This window comes from Nannospalax galili, unplaced genomic scaffold (assembly GCF_000622305.1).
Source record: "Nannospalax galili isolate Female #2095 unplaced genomic scaffold, S.galili_v1.0 scaffold132, whole genome shotgun sequence".
NCBI lineage: Eukaryota > Metazoa > Chordata > Mammalia > Rodentia > Spalacidae > Nannospalax > Nannospalax galili.
In genome coordinates, this window is record NW_008332644.1 from 2,542,999 (window position 1) to 2,559,439 (window position 16,441).

A 16,441-nucleotide genomic window follows, 5' to 3' on the forward strand; every position below is an offset into this window, starting at 1 on the left:
CCACGAGGGGCTGTTACCTCACTGGGACATCTAAATTTAACGTTTTGGTTGTTAGCCTTAGCCTTTAATAGCTATGCTATCCCTCCGGCCTGACATCTAAATTTAATCTATGTTTTTCATTGTTTGGGTATTTCTTTTTTTTTTTTAATTTTTTTTGCAGATTTAAAAAAATATACTTTATTATTTTTATTTTATGTGTATGCATGTATTGCCTGTATGTAGGTAAGTTCACCCGTGTCGTGCAATGCTGCAGAGGACAGAAGAGGCTGTTGGATACCCTGGAACTGGAGTTACAGACAGTTGTTAGCTGCCATGTGGGTGCTGGGATTTGAACCTGGGTCTTCTGCAAGAATAGCAAGTGTTCTTAACTGCTGAGCCATCTCTCCAGCCCCTATTTGGGTATTTCTATACACTCTAGTGCTAAGTACTACTAAACTTACTGTATTTTATTCTTGTCTTTTTGGTTGTGAGCCTGAGCCTAAATGGCTGTGCTAGCTCTCCAGCTCACATTTTATTCTTTAAACAAGAAGTTCAGCTATTTAAATAGAATGTGAAAATTGTTACATGTTTAAAATAACCATGACTTTGAGATTTCTGAGAATTTCTGGGAATACTGATTTGTTATCCCTGAACATCAAAGAGTAATGTGGCCAGGATTTAAAAGCACTGAGATATTTGCTTTTTTTCACTGAATAATTCTAATATGTACCATTGTTGCTAAATAAATGCATATTGTTTAAAACAACAATGAAAACATGTTCTCTCTCACTAGCCATCAGAGATATGCAAATTAAAACTACATCAAGATTCCCTCTTACCCATCAGAAAGGCCATCATTATCCTGAAACAAGTAACAACGCACAATGGCAAGGAGCAGACAAAAGGGACACTTACAATACCGCTGGTGGGGATGCAAACTGGTTCAGCTTCTATGGAAATCAGCATGGAGATTCCTTTAAACATGAAAAAAGAGTCTCTCTCTCTCTCTCTCTCTCTCTCTCTCTCTCTAGCCACAAAGAAGGAAGTTGTATGGTTTGCAGGACAATGGGTGTTAGCTAGAGATAATCATATTAGGCAAATCAAGCCAATCTTGGACAAATATATGTGTTCTCCTGTGGTTCCCAGCTTTTATACTGATACATGAATAACGTATGTACACACACAAGAAGGCAGAACTGGGAGGCATGAAAAAGGCGGGGGGGGGGTCTCTGAAAGAATATTCTCAACGTACAAGATACATTGGAGTGACAAGGTCCTTTGGAACACAGTACCGTGTAGGATGACCGTACACAGTGAAAACCAAGGAGGAAAACGAAAAAAGAAGTGAACGCCTTGAAGCCAGCCTGGAACAGCTTAGCCTCAAATTCAACAAACCAATCTCTCCAACAGCGAAACTCCCGTGATGCTCATGTTTCGCACAGTATAAAATGTTAGTAAAGGATGAAAAGCGGATGTGTGCCTTCCCAGAGTCACTCTCTCAAGTCCACCGTCGTCATTAACAACTCTAAGAAGCAACTTATTTGCTTTCCCCGCTCTTCACTGACACGCAAGCACACACATGGATATTTCTTTGGGATCACAACTGCCCCATCACTGACTCATACAGATTTAATTCTGTTTTGGGCAACTGAACATTTCCTTATATGAATGTTGTCTTCAGCTGAGTAAATGAAAATACCCATTTTTCTTTTCCTACAGTATTATCATTTTTCTTTAATTGAACACTCCCTCCCAACCTCCAGCATGTTGTTTTTTTGGGGGGGCAACTTTGGGGCTTGGTTCTCTCATTCCACCATGTGGGTTCTGAGAACTGAATTCAGGTTGCCAGCAAATGCCTTTACCTACTGTGCAATTTTGCTGGTCCTTTTTTTGTTGCTTTGGTTTTTGAGACAGTCTTGCTGTGTAGCCCAAGCTTGACTTTGCAGCAATCCTCGTGCCACAGCCTCCCAAAGACAAATTAAAAATGTGAATAGTTCAAATTTCATCTGTTATAGATGATTTCACATAAAAGAAAATAAGAAAAAACAACAACAACTATGTTTCAGGAAGTCACTACTTCTAGCTAAATAAAACCAGGTCACTGGATACGAGATCAAGCGCTGTGATTACAAGCACGCATCACCAGATCCAATGTGCTTTTTCTCTCTCATGTAGCAACTGTCTGGCAGCTGTAATTCTAAAAACAAGAACCAGGAAGTTATGCACAATCCATGTTTTGCTGGAGGTAAGAATCTGAATTGTTAACTTCAAGTGATTCTCCAGTGTTATCATGCAGCAAAATGACATGGAGACTTGTTTGAGCAGATGGCTGGCTAGGCTTGGAGGTGCACGTCTGTAACTGGAGAACTGGAACACTAGGGAGGCGAAGGCAGAAAACTTAGTTGAAGCCAGCCTGGGCTACAGTAATGAGACCTCTTGTCAAAAACAAATACCAACAACCACACACAAAATCATGCTGCTGGTCCCACGTGCAGATTTTCTGGACTGCGCATCCGAGGTAGGGCTAGATAATTTACATTCCTGCCCGAGGCTCGTTTGAGAACCACAGGCATAACACATTACCAAGCAGGAATACTGTATTTAAAAATAATGCCCCATGTCCTCTAGTTGTTTATATAATCAGCTCTTGCAAGCCAGGGCGAGGTGGTAAAACTCTATTTCATTAAGTGAAAACACGCCAACCCATCACCCCCTAATCAATGTTGATAATCCAAGTATAGAAATTAAAAGGATGTAAAGAGTTTAGTAACTAGTTCAAAATTGGTTTCATCTGATATACATAATTTCACATAAAAGAAACAAACAAACAAAAAACTATAGTTCTTTCAGGAAGTCACTATTTCTAGCTAAATAAAACCGCTCACTGGATAAGAGATCAAATTCTTCACTGGCATTGAAAGCGTGGTCAACTTGTGGCACAGAGATAATGTGCAGGAAGCGTGACAAATGTGACTTAGAGGGGCAAAGTCACAGAGCCTGCCACAAACATTTCTGAAATATTTGCTAATCTGGGGATTCAAGATGATCTTGAAGGACTTGGAGGATGCGGCTCACTATAGAGTGTCTGCCTAGCATGCTCAAGCAATTTCATAAAAAAAAAAAAAAAAAAAGAGCTTTGTCTATAAATGTTAAGATCAATGCTAAGAGTTTAATGCACTTCCCTTGGCTCAAGATATATTTTCTTCAAACTCTACTACTTATGACTGTTACTCCTCAGATACCACCACCATTCCAATACTTAAGTTCATTTACTCTTTTTTAAATGTCTGTGACCTTTGAGTTTAATTTTAATAGTACTCTTCTCTCTTCCATAAACCCGAATGCTGAACCACCTTCATTCATAAAAGGACATTCTTTAAGCTGGGTGTGGTGGTACACGCCTTTAATCCCAGCACAGAAGGCAGAAGCAGGTGGATCTCTGTGAGTTCAAGGCTAGCCTGGTCTACATAGGGATCTCCAGGCCAGCTGAGGCTACAGGGAGTCCCTGTCTCAAAAAGACCAAAATAAATAAATAAGTAAATAAATAAATAATAGACATTCTTTAAGATAAAAGAAATGAATAAGTTTGTTTTTAAAACCTAATTTTACTTAATTCTGCTTAATCTTTGAACATGGTATTAAGTTGTATTCTTTGAAAAATGTAATTTCAAAAGTCACAAAATCATACATATACATATACACACACACATATACATATAAGTGGGTTTTTTAAAAAAAAGATTTATTTTGCCCATATGTATGTGTGTGTGCCTGCAGGTGCCTCAGAGGTCAGAAGAGGACATGGGATCTGCTGGGTTACTTGATAGAGGTGCTAGGACTTGAACTCAGGGCCTCTGGAAGATAAATGCTTGCTCTTAACCACTGAGTCTGCTCTCTACTCTCTAGCCCCCTATATCTATCATTAAGACATTTATGCCCCTTTCCACCTCTCTTTCTCTGTCCCCCCAAATCTAAAGCATGTACTGTTTCTTAATAAATCCAACTTTGCTTCCTAATGACTCACCCTAAAGTTCTTTTCCTTGGTCTGTAACTCCAGTTCCAGGGGATCCGGCGCCACCTTCTGGCCTCTGCAGGCATTGCATGCATGTGGTGCACTTATATGCAGTCAAAACACTCATACACGTAAAATAAAAATAAGCAGGGTTGGAGAGATGGTTCAGTAATTAAGACCACTGGCTTCTCTTGCAGAGGGTCTGGGTTAAGTTCCTAGTACCCACATGGCAGCTAACAACCTTCTGTAACTCCAGTTCCGGGGAATCACATGGCCTCTTCTGACCTCTGTGGGCACTGCACAACACTGCTATACTTACATACATGCAGACAATACACTCATATACATAAAATAAAAATAACAAATAAAATCTTTAAAAATAAAGCCAGGCGTGGTGGTGCACACCTTTAATCCCAGCACTCAGGAGGCAGAGGCAGGCAGATCGTTGTGAGTTCAAGGCCAGCCTGGTCTACATAGTGAGTTCAGGTCAGCTGGGACTACAGGGAGACCCTGTCTCAAAAAGTCAAAAATAAATAAATAAATAAATAAAAATAAATCTTAAAAAAGACTAATCTCTAAACCCTTTCAACCTCCTTGCCAGGACCTCACCTGGTCTAGCTCACTGCCCCTACTTCTGTGAATTATCAGGCTCATTTTTCCAAGATAAAAGGAACTCACATATTGCAAAGACAGCACCCCCACCCCAAATCATAGGAGTTCAACTCTTGGTCATATTTCAGAGGAGTTCCTGGGAAGGTACCCTTTTGCTGACTCCAACAACCTTTGTGACCTCCTGTGAGATCTCAGACTCTAAATCCATTTAATCCTAAGAATACTATTAGGCAGGTGTGGTGGCGCACGCCTGGGAGGTAGAGGTGGCAGAGCTCTGTGAGTTCAAAGTCAGCCTGGTCTACATAGAGTTCCAGGTTACTCAGGGCTACATTCAGGGCTACATAGTGACTCTCTCTGACTCTCTCTCTCTCTCTCTCTCTCTCTCTCTCTCTCTCTCTCACAAATAGTACCATTAGATCACCAGATATGGTAATATGTGCATGTAATCTCACTGTTTAGTAGGCTGAGGCAGGGGGAGCACCTTGAGTCTCAAGCCAGCCAAGATTACACAGCAAGACCCTGTCTCAAATATAAAGAAACAATGACAAAAAACAGATATGTTGGAGCCTCACAGCCGAGTGTGATTCCAGCTCCAGGGGATCTGATGTCTTCTTCTGCCCTTCGAAAGCAATTTCCCCACATATACATAATTAAAAAAAAATTATACATTATGAAACATCATTAGCTAATAACAGAAAAGAAGTTCTGAGAAAATGTTTCATAAGACAATTCATGAATTCAAATCAAGTACTAAAAGGTCATACATTAATCTGAGCACTGATATAAATCAGATACAAGTTGAGATACAGAGATGTTTAAAGAGTGTACTTGAAGTAGGGTAGGGTGGCTTGTACTTGTAATCCCAGTACTTGGGATGCAGGAACACTGCTCAAGTTTGGGGCTATCCTGGGCTACCTCCTAGACTGAACTCTGAGGTCTGCAATTGTGTTTTATTCACCTTTATCTTTCAGACTGTTCATTATCAGCCAGTAAGTGCTGAAGCATGCTGGCTGATCAAACAGTGCATCTTTTTCATCAGTATATATAAAAGTGGTCATCCTCATATCAGCTTTGAGGATATGAAAATTTACAAGTTTAAAATTTAACTCCTGCTATCTGTGTTAGTCATTGCTGTGATAACACCTGAGAAGTAACTTGAAGGTGGAAGGGTGTATTCTGGTTCATTCTGGCTCATTCTGGCTCAGGGTTTGAAGGGTGCAGTCCACCTTATAGGGAAGGTGTGGCAGAGAGAACTTGAGGCCAGCTTGTCATGTTGCATCCAGTCAGGAAGCAGAGAGAGACAGGAAGTGAGGCCAAGATGAGAAACCTCAAGATGCACCTCCAGGGAGCCACTTCCTCCCACTAGTTCTCACTGCAAGGCCTGCCCCCAGTTGTGTTCAAACATGAGTTTATGTGGGGCATTTTACATTCAAACTACAAGACTAGCCAAAATCACAACCGGTAAAGAAAATGCAAAGTCCAAGGAAAGAGAAGTGATGCATATATCATTACGTAAATAAATTCTTGCAGATGTGGAGGTCAGAGTCAATGCTGGGCGTCTTCCCCACTCACTCTCCACCTTATTTTTTCAGGGTCTCTCACTGAACCTGGAATCTGAGATCAGGTCCTCATGTTTGCACAGCAAGCCCTTTACTGACTGAGCCATCTTCCCAGCCCCCTGGTTCAAGATGTTCTAATATACATTTTAAAATCTATGTACTAGAGTTTGATCAAACAAAATCTCAGATAAGGCACTAAAATGGCTTGGTCTCGGTCATTCAGTGAAAAGAGCAGTGTTTATTTTATTTATTTTATGGTGCTGGGGATGGAACCTAGGCCCTTGAACATGCTAGAGAAGCACTCTGGAAAATACAATTAGTTTGCTGGATAAAATAATGAATCTGGCTGGGCATGATGGTGCACTCCTTTAATCTCAGCATTCAGGAGGCAGATGTAGATGGATTTCTGTGCGTTCAAGGCCAGCTTAGTCTATAAAGTTCAAGGCCTGCTAGGGCTACAGAGTGGGACCTTGTCTCAAAACCCAAATAACAAAAGAACCACACAATCAATGAATCTAGCCAAGATAAAATAGGTTTCCAAAAAAAGTATGTCATCATGTCAAGAAATGGCCTTGCTCTAGAGAGTGACTCAAAAATAAACATATTGGAAAAAAGTAAATATAAGACACTCCCTAAAATTATTTTTCAAACATTTGATACCTGAATACATCTTTACGTTATAGGTGTATATTATTTTGACTTTATTTTTTTAAATATTTTTATTTATTACTTTATTTTATGTGTATGAGTGTACTGCCTGCATGTATGTGAGCGCATCCGTGTCGTGCAATGCTGCAGAGGTCAGAAGAGGGCTTCAGATTCTTCTGGAACTGGAGTTAAGGACGGTTTGTAGCCATCATGTGGGTGCTGGGACTTGAACCTGGGTCCTCTGCAAGAGCAGACAGTGCTCTTAAACGCTGAGCCATCTCTCCAGCCCCAACTTTATTTCTTTATGTGAAAAATTAAGCATGAAGATTTTCTGTACACAATATTTTTTTGTGGTTCAAAATACTGAGGTTAATAAGGCTAATCATTTGTAAAAATGTTCATTATGTCAATGAACATCCTTTATTCAAATCTGATGTTCCAGTATTAGTAACTATGACATAATTTGGTAAATCTTTAAACACAAAAGCCAAATAGAATTGCATCTTGATTACTATTTGTTACCCTTTCAGCTACTTGATATATTAAAATAGCATAAAGGGAAATGGGGATATACTGAATCTTTTTTTTTTGTTGTTGTTGTTGTTGTTGACTTCTAAAACAATGAATTAAGCTCCAAATCATCAGGGCTAAAGTATGACGCTGGTTTGAGGTAAACATGTGGTGCACTCTAAGCAGACTACAGTCAGAGAAAATGATGCCAGAATCATGACTACCTAACAAACATCATGTTCTTAAGTACTGGAACAAGAGTGGGGTGCTGGAGTGACGGTTCGGCAGTTAAAAGCACTTACTGCTGTTGCAGAGGACCTGGGCTTGGTTCCCAGCACTTACACAGCAGTTCACAACTGTTTGCAATTCCAGTTCCAGGGGATCTGTCACCCTCTTCTGGCCTCTGAGAGCATCAGGCACACATGGTGGTGCACATACAGGCACACATGTAAAAAAATCTTTAAAAACAGCACTGAGAGGCAACTATCTAAGCTAGGTATAATAATGTGTACGTATAGAAAGCTATCCTCGACTGTACCCATCAGTCTGTGGCTCTTCTGTCTTTTGTTTCGTTTTCTGAGATATGATTTCCCTGTGTAGTCTTGATTAGCTATACAGACCAAGCTGGCTTTACATTTATAGTCATCCTCCTGTCCCTGCGTCCCAAGTACTGAGACTACAAGCCTGAGCTACACACGGCACTAGTCTCATGTGTTTATCTCAAGACTTCCCTGACAGCCCAGCTCCACTTTCTGATGATTTTCAACCATAGCACCCACAAAGACAGGATTTCAAATTGTGTGTGTGTGGGGGGTGTATATGTGTGTGGTGCATGCACACGTGTATGGGCATGGTATATCCTCTATTATCTCTGATGAATTCCTTTGTGGGAGCACTTCAGGCTCAACCTCGAGCTCAAGCAGGCAGCAAAGCCCAGCAATCTTCCTGTGTGTGCAAGAGGACACCAGCTTTTATAAGGGTGCTGGGACTGAACTCTGGTCCTCCTGTTTGTATGGCAAGCATTCTTGACTGTAGTGCTGGGCACTGAACTCAGTCCCATGCATGCTAGGCAAGCACTCCACTAGCTTTCCTCCACATCACAATACTGCTGGGTTCGCTCACCATTCCTCACATTTCCTAAGACAGGCAAGAAGTCAACTGCCTCCCAGGCTCTCAAAATTCACCATAATCCAGCCGTTGTTACACTATGCTGTAAGACAAGAATCTGGCATGCCCAGCTCCTAAAATGATTTCACACTCAGTTTGACATCTCCTGACAGGATTTCCAGATCTGGCTGTGGCACATGCCTGTACTTCCAGCACTGAGAAGGCTGTGGCAGGAATATCCCAAGTTCAAATTAGCTTGGGCTACAGTGAGACACGGTCTCAAATATAAATAAATTGCTGTTGGAAAATGCTACACTTCACATAGTTTTCATTTTCATTACGTAAAATACAACTAACTTCTTTTAAAATATTTTTTATTATTTTTTATTTTATTTTATGGGTATGTGTGCACTGCCTGCATGTAGGTAAGTGTACCCGTGTTGTGCAATGCCCAAGGAGAACAGAAGAGGCTGTCGGATCCCCTCGGACTGGAGTTACTGACAGTTGTTAGCTGCCATGTGGGTGCTGGGATTCGCACATGGGTGTTCTTAACTGCTGAGCCATCACTCTAGCCCCATAAAATACAATTAACTTCTTAAACATAGATGGAAAGACCAAATGAGGTTTGGTTTGAAGGGTAGTAAATAAATACTGGGTCTGGGAACGCAGCTCAGTGGTAAGAGTGCTTAGCCTAGCATATTTAATCCCCAGGCCTGAAAACAACAATAAACACACACACACAATAGAAAATTTAACACTGCAGGGCTGAGAGCAATAGCGATGCTAAGGGAAATGTGGTGCCTACAGAGAGGATGTAGGGAAGGACAAGAAACAGTCAACGTACAAGCTGAGCACACAGCTCAGTAGTAGAGCTGTGTGAGATCTTGGGTTCAATTCCCAGTGTCTCAAAAATAAATAAGTAAATATTAAAGAAAGGAAAAGAGAGCTGGAGAGATGCTCAGCAGTTAAGAGTACTGGCTGCTCTTGCAGAGGACCCAGGTTCAATTCTCAGCATCCACTGGGCGGCTAACCACCAGTAACTCCAGTTCCAGGGGATCCGACACTCTATTCTGACCTCTGTGGGTACTGCATGACACGGGTACACTTACACACATGCAGACAACACACTCATATACATAAAATAAAATAAATAAAAGTTTTTAAAAAGAGAAAGGAAAAGACAGTCAACTTTAAATCTTTAATATTTTTACAATTATGTTAGTTGGTTAATTAATTTAGAGTACTGTGTGCCTGTTCACATGTATGTGTGAAGGCTGGAGGACAACTTACAGGAGCTGGTTCTCTTCTTCTACCATGTGGGTCCCAGGGGTTGAACTCAGGTCGTCAGGCTAGGTAGCAGGTGATAGCAGGTGTCTTTACCCGCTGAGCCAGTTCCTTGGCTAGTCAACTTTAAAGACCTTGCATGAAGCTAGGAATAGAAGTCAGGGAAAGAGTGTGTGCTTTCCACATGTGTGTGAGGTCCTGGGTTAAATCCCCCGTACCATAAAAACTGACATCCTAGCAGGTCCAGACAGCACAATTTGTTAAATACAGTCTAATTTTTAAAATGTCCCAGTGTTGTCCTTTCCCCGTCACAGACCCCAAAGTCCAAAGCAAAATCTGGTGGGTCAAGAAAGAGGAGCAGGGAAAGAGCAGTATTCTCTCCTCTCCCTTCCCTCACTGCTGGCCATTAACTGTAGAGAAAAGAAAACACCTGCAGCCATAGGCTGGGAGAAGACAGGTCTCAGTGGACAGCAGTATGCCAACACCACAACGCCCAAGGTCCTCAACACACAAAATGTTTACTAAGACATTCAGTTTTCACTGACACCATGACTGACGTAGGTCCAGATGACTCTCTTTCCTGTATGTCACTGTGTCACCTCTGTGAACAGGGTGCTCCAGGAGGAACTTGGACAACGGTACCTGTCCATACCAGCATTATCCCAGATCAGCATTATCCCAATCAACCAATCAACACACAGTCATCTCTCTCTCTCTCTCTCTCTCTCTCTCTCTCTCTCTCTCTCTCTCTCTCTCCCTCCCTCCCTCCCTCCCTCCCTCCCTCTCTCTCTGCTCCCGTCTACCCTCCCTGAGGCTGGGGTTCTGGCACGAGCACTGCCATGCCTAGAGAAAGGGAGGGAGAACTCAAAATACTGGCATGAATTAGTAATGTTGACTTCCAAATGTTGATAATAAACACAACTTTCTACTTCTTATTTTTAGAAACAGTGGTGTGTAATTTTAAAAGACCACCTTGGGGTAGCTTGGCGGTAGAGCACCTGCAAAGTGCCAAAGGCCCTGGATTTGATCTTAAGCATGGCACACAAGAAAAAGCCACAAAACCCTGCTCTTTTTTAAAACACTTTTTTTGAGACCTTGGTAGGGACTGAATCCAGAGACATGCTAAGCCAGTGCTCTGCAACTGAGCTATGTCCCCAGTTCCATTGCTATGTTTTTATTTATATTTATTGTTTTGTCACTGGTATGTTTTTAACCAGTAATGCTTGTTTTAGCACTAAGTACTGGGTTTTTCCTCTGTGAGGCAAGTTACAATTCCTACTACATCCCTAAAACTGTATTATTGCTAAAGCTTTTATATTTGGGTTAAGCTAATGTGGATGTAGATTAATGCTCTCTGGAAAGAATAAAATATGAAAACAATGTCCATGAATAAAAACCAACCTAGTAAGCCAAGTACGATGGCTCATCCCTGCAATCCCAGCATTCTCAAGGCAGGACAGCCGTGAGTTCCATGCTGGTCTGGGCTACACAGCAAGACCCTGTCTTAAAAGAGTACTGGGATCAATGAGATGGCTCAGGGGGTAAAGGCACCGCAAGCTGGCCACCTGAGTTTGATCCCTGGAGCCCATGTAATGGTGGAATGAGAGAACCGACTCCAAAGTTGTCCTTTGATTTCCACACACATGTGCATGCCCCCTAGCATCAGGTACACACATGCAATAATAACTAAAAAAATTAAGAACAAAGCATACATTTCTACAACCTTACTGATGGAACAGCGACAGAACACAACTGAGCACTGATTTTTAGAATACAGGTTCTACTGAGAAGCATCAAGCCTTGCTTGGGAGACTTTTATTGCTGTTTTTTAGTTTGTTTTCTGCTAACATTTCACTTAGTTGTGGTCCAATATCAGCATTTTGTATCATCAAAATCTATTGTCACAGGCTTGGTCTCACATCTGTAATCCTAGCTAATACAGAGGACTGCAAATTGAAGGCCAGTCTGAGCAACCTACTGAGACTCAATCTCAGAAAAAAATTTTAAATGGGCTCATGAAGTGCTTGCCTGGTATGCACAAGGCCCTAGGTACAGGAAATTAAAAAAAAAATTCACTGCAAATGTTCACTTATAGTGCTTGCCTGTATTGACATTTATACATATTTCTTCTTTGAAAATAGTTTTTCACATAGTATGCGATACGGTGGTACCTGAAATGTTGTGTTGTTGTTAATGTGTGAAGCAGCAGGAAGTAATCTACGGTCTCAACTACTCAACTTTAATGCTGTTGCATGAAGTACTCCCTATAAGCATAAAAATGAACAGTTATGATTATGTTGTAATAAACATGGAATCTGTCATGATAGATTCCTGTAATCAGCATTCTGGAGGCCAAGGCTGGAAGATCATTGAGTTCCTGGCCAACCTGAGTTTTACAAGGAGAAAGATCCTGTCTCAATAAATCAGCACATCCAGGAACCATGAAATTCATATAATTTTCATGTGCCACAAAATTATATCCTTAAGAGTTTAAAATTACATCTATTCGTTTAGTTTGTATGTGGCTGGGGAGGGGAAGTGTGTGCATCACAAGTGTGATGAGGTTACAGGAGGACTGCTGAGTCAGTATTGTCAGCCCCCCTGTGGCAAGTGCCTCCATCTTGCTGGCCCACCTTATAATTTTTTGTGTGCCTTATAATTTTTAAATAAAATTAAACTTAAAAAACTTCAGATTACTAAAAAATCAATACTCAAAAGGGAATCTGAGTGGGATTGGGCATATGGGCGTAGTCTGAAACTTCCACTCTAGATACCAGGTGTACTGACACACACCTGTGGTCCCAGCTACAGGAGAGAGTGAAGTGGGAGGATCAGTTAAGTCCATGGGTCCAAGACTGGCATGGGTAATACTGCAAGACCCTGCTTCACAACAAAACCAGGCAACCCAAACCTCTGTTCCACCCCTTTTTGCTCTTGCCACATCATTTACTGGGCACCCAATATTTCCTTTTCAGATGGAAAAGTTTACTGACTTGATTGTAATGTGACAGAGACAGAAGAGCCAATTGCAGAGCTCTCAGTGGTTAACCTGGGAACAACATAAGCCACAAAGTAAAGTCGTGCTGAATCACAATCCCAAAATAGAATAAATATCTACTAGTCTGTACAGATACAAATGTGACCACATAAGAAAATAAATGGGGGGGGGGGTTTCCCATGCAGAACAATTCCAAATTATTTATGTTTATACTTTACCTTCAAGGATGTGAATCCTAACTCGGTGAACTTCTCACACCAAGTCCCCTCCAAAGAGCACAGCACAGAAGGCGGTAACGGGGAGTAACTGACAAGCACTACCTCAACCAGGCCACCAACGTTAAAGTCCTGAGTCAGGATGACCCTATGCACCCTGGATGTAGGATGAAAATAGTACCTCGCCTGCCATCTTCTTCTGAGAACGCTAGTGAATCATGAAAAACTTCAGAAAAAATCCAACCGAGGACATTCTACAAAATACCTAACAACTATCAGAAATGGTGAGGGACACAAACAAGTTAAGTCTGAGAAAGTGTCACAGTCAAGAGGCAATAAGGAGGCCAGCGTGTAGGTCAAGGATAGAACGTGCATGTAAGAGGCCCTGGTTTTGACCCCACCATCACAGAGGGGGAGCTATGGTGACTAAGTGCAATGTGGTACCCAGGAGCAGCTCCTGGGGCAGAGAAGGGCATTAAGAAAAAAAGGATATTTGGATAAAGCATGGACATTTAATAACAAATCAGTATTTGTTCATTAACTGTTATCAAATTGAGTCATACAAATATAAGAGGTTAATAACAAGGGAAACTGGTAGGGCATTATGAGAACTTTACTCTTAACTTGTCCATATTACTGCAAACTAAGATTGTTCTACAATGAAGTTTACTCCAAGTATTTGATTATGTTAAATTAATTAGTAATCTTAAAGAGATTTCAGGTGTAATAAAGATTTTTTAGGTATAATAAAAAGATAATGGTGGTGCAAGCCTATAATTCCAATTGAGGCAAGGCTGAAAAGTCAAAACAAGGATGGGCAACTAAGGAAGACCCTGTCAAGAATAAAAATTAAAAATGGGTTGGGGATGTAAGTATGTTTGTCTAGCACATGTAAAGCCCTGGGTCACACACCGTGTGTGCGTGTGTGTGTGTGTGTGTGTGTGTGTGTGTGTGTTGAAATCTACCCCAAACTAGCTCCATTAACAAGTAGGGGTAGGCATTACAGAGACTCCTGGAGCAAACAAAAGGATACATTTGGAAGGAAAAACCACCCAACTTCCCTGTGGTTCCTTTCATCCCCGCTCATACTCCAGCATGCCTTCTGAATGGCTTCCTCTGGATGTTTTAGTTACTATCTTACTGGACATGTCCACAGAAGTGTGCATGGCTCACTGGCAACTTAAGTCTTTCAATTAAAAATCTGTTTGTGTGGGGCTGGAGCCATGGCTCAGCGGTTAAGAACACTGGTTGTTCTTGCAGAAGACCCGGGTTCGAATCCCAGCCCCCACAAGGCAGCTAACAACTGTCAGTAACTACAGTTCCAGGGGATCCAACAGCCTCTTCTGTTCTCCTCAGGCATTGCATGACATGGGTGTACTTACCTACATGCAGGCAATACATAAAATAAAATTAAACAAACAAACAAACCCCGTTTGTGGGCAGGGTGGTTCACAGGCGTACTCTCAGGACTCAGGAGGTTGCAGCAGAAGGGTCACCATGGGCTCAGTGGACCCCACTGATGTCATTTTTTCCTAGCCCATCTTGGTTAGGCAGTTATCCATTATTTATCACCAGAACAGCTGGATTTGTACAAATTCTGTGTGGGAAGAGGGTGGGGGTGGGCAGAGCAGACCCCTAAAACAAGGCTATTACAAAGAGAAGAAACCAGGACTACGCCTAGGCCATTATTTTGGGTCATCCAACTACTTTTCCCATCTAAAGAAGCAATCTATTAAAATTACGAGGTAAAACTCTAAAACCCTTTTCACGTTTCCCATTGAAAAGCTGCTAGCAGGCCACACACATTTACAGCTAAATTAAAATAAGTACTATGCATACGTGTAAACACGGACTGATTTTTTACAGTGCAAATAATTTGGCATTCTGGATGGGCCTTCATTTTTTCTTTTTCAGACCAAAAACAAGTTATTCCTTAAGATTTTGTGAAAAAACAATCCACAGTTTATGCACAGAAAGATACAGAAATTAACTTTTTACACTTATAAATTTTGAGTTTGGAGTAAAACAAAACCACTGAAGTTCTCTAAACAGTGCAGCAACATGAAAACAAAATTTTTGATACCTAAAAAGAGGCCAAGCATCGTGGTGCACGCCTTTGATCCCAGGACTTGGGAGGCAGAGGCAGGCGGATCTCTGTGAGTTCTAGGCCAGTCTGGTCTACATAGCGAGTTCTAGGACAGCTAGGGAGACTGTATCTCAAAAAGACCAAAACAAATACAACAACAACAACAACAAAACAGTTGCTACTAGGGTATACAGAGGTAGAGAAAATAAACTGCAAGAATACAAGAATAAATTAATTTTAAAAACCTACGCTTATTGGTATATGAGGAAGTATTTTTAACTTCTAATTATGGTAAAATATTCCTATACTCAACCTATGCCATGGATACCAACCAGTACGACAACGCATCTCTTTCACCAGTTTGAACCATTTCAAGTATTATCACATAAATATAATCTATAATAATAATAGATTCTCAGCTTATTTCTTGGTCCTGGATGTTCACATGTGTAGCACACTATGGGGAGTACACCCGTGACAATGCATTCCAATAAATAAATTACATTCCTCATGCCCGTCAGGTCCAACCAAACAAAAAGTGTAGGACGCACAGTCGACTTTGGTGGAATTCTTGAGACTGACATTAGCAAGGCTGGCGCTTGGGGAGATGGACACACGCAACCTAAGCCATGCTTAACCGCCACGGGCTACAGTCCAGTCCGCGACGGTACGGGTTCAGTTCCCACCGCCAGGCTCGCGGCAGCCCAGCCCACAAGTTCCGGGTCCCCAGTCGGTATCCGATTAACGTGTGCCCGATCCATAGACCGTTGGCGGAGACTCGGGTTTTGCAGATGAGCTCATCTCCTGCACCACTCGCCTCGCTCCTCCCGACGCCTACCGCGCAAAGCGCGTCGTGGGACCCGCGCCGCTCCGGACCCCGTCCCGGCCCCGCTGTGCGGGTCCCCGAACTCACCATCTCGATGATCTTGGTCTTGCGGCCTGTCTTCCTCTTCAAGGTGAACACGTACTGGGCCAGCATCACAGCCGCCACCACCGCACACACGCTGGCGCTCGCCACCGCGCCCACCCGCGCCACGGCCGCGCGATCCATGGCGGGAAAACAAGCACCTCTAGCAGGAGAGAGCACCGAGCCGCCGTGGGCCAGCCGGGAGCTCGGGCGCCCCGCCTTGCCCGGAGGCCCCGCCCCGAGTCACGAGGGACCTGGCCTGTGGCTGCGGAGGGCGTAGTCAGCGAGAGTACGGCGCGAGGCCAGCGAGGGCACGGGGCGTGGCCAGCAATGATGCGGGGCGGGGCTAGCGAGGGCCTCGGCCGGAATCCCGCTCCTGGTTGGGGGAGTGCTGCAGGATAAGACGGAAGTGCTGCCATGACAGAACGGAAGTAAGAAGGTTATCCTGGCTCGTGCCCGCGTGCATCCCAGAACCCAGCACTCTGGAGGCTTTACAGGAGAGTTGCGAGTGTGAACGTGCGGGA

The 16,441-nt window shown here is 42.6% G+C and overlaps 1 protein-coding gene across 3 annotated transcripts in view; it reads right to left on the bottom strand.

The window, feature by feature from the left end:
• Nt5c3a (5'-nucleotidase, cytosolic IIIA) overlaps positions 1-16,169 on the bottom strand; it is a 59,814-nt gene extending 43,645 nt beyond the window's left edge. The window contains exon 1 of one of the 3 annotated variants that reach the window (XM_029560859.1): positions 15,924-16,169. In XM_029560859.1, the coding sequence (XP_029416719.1) occupies positions 15,924-16,061 (138 nt within the window). In that variant the 5' untranslated portion in view covers positions 16,062-16,169. The remainder of the gene's footprint in view (positions 1-15,923) is intronic. The other 2 variants (XM_008827543.2, XM_029560860.1) reach the window with 2 other exon arrangements.
• Between the last annotated feature and the right edge of the window lie 272 nt (positions 16,170-16,441).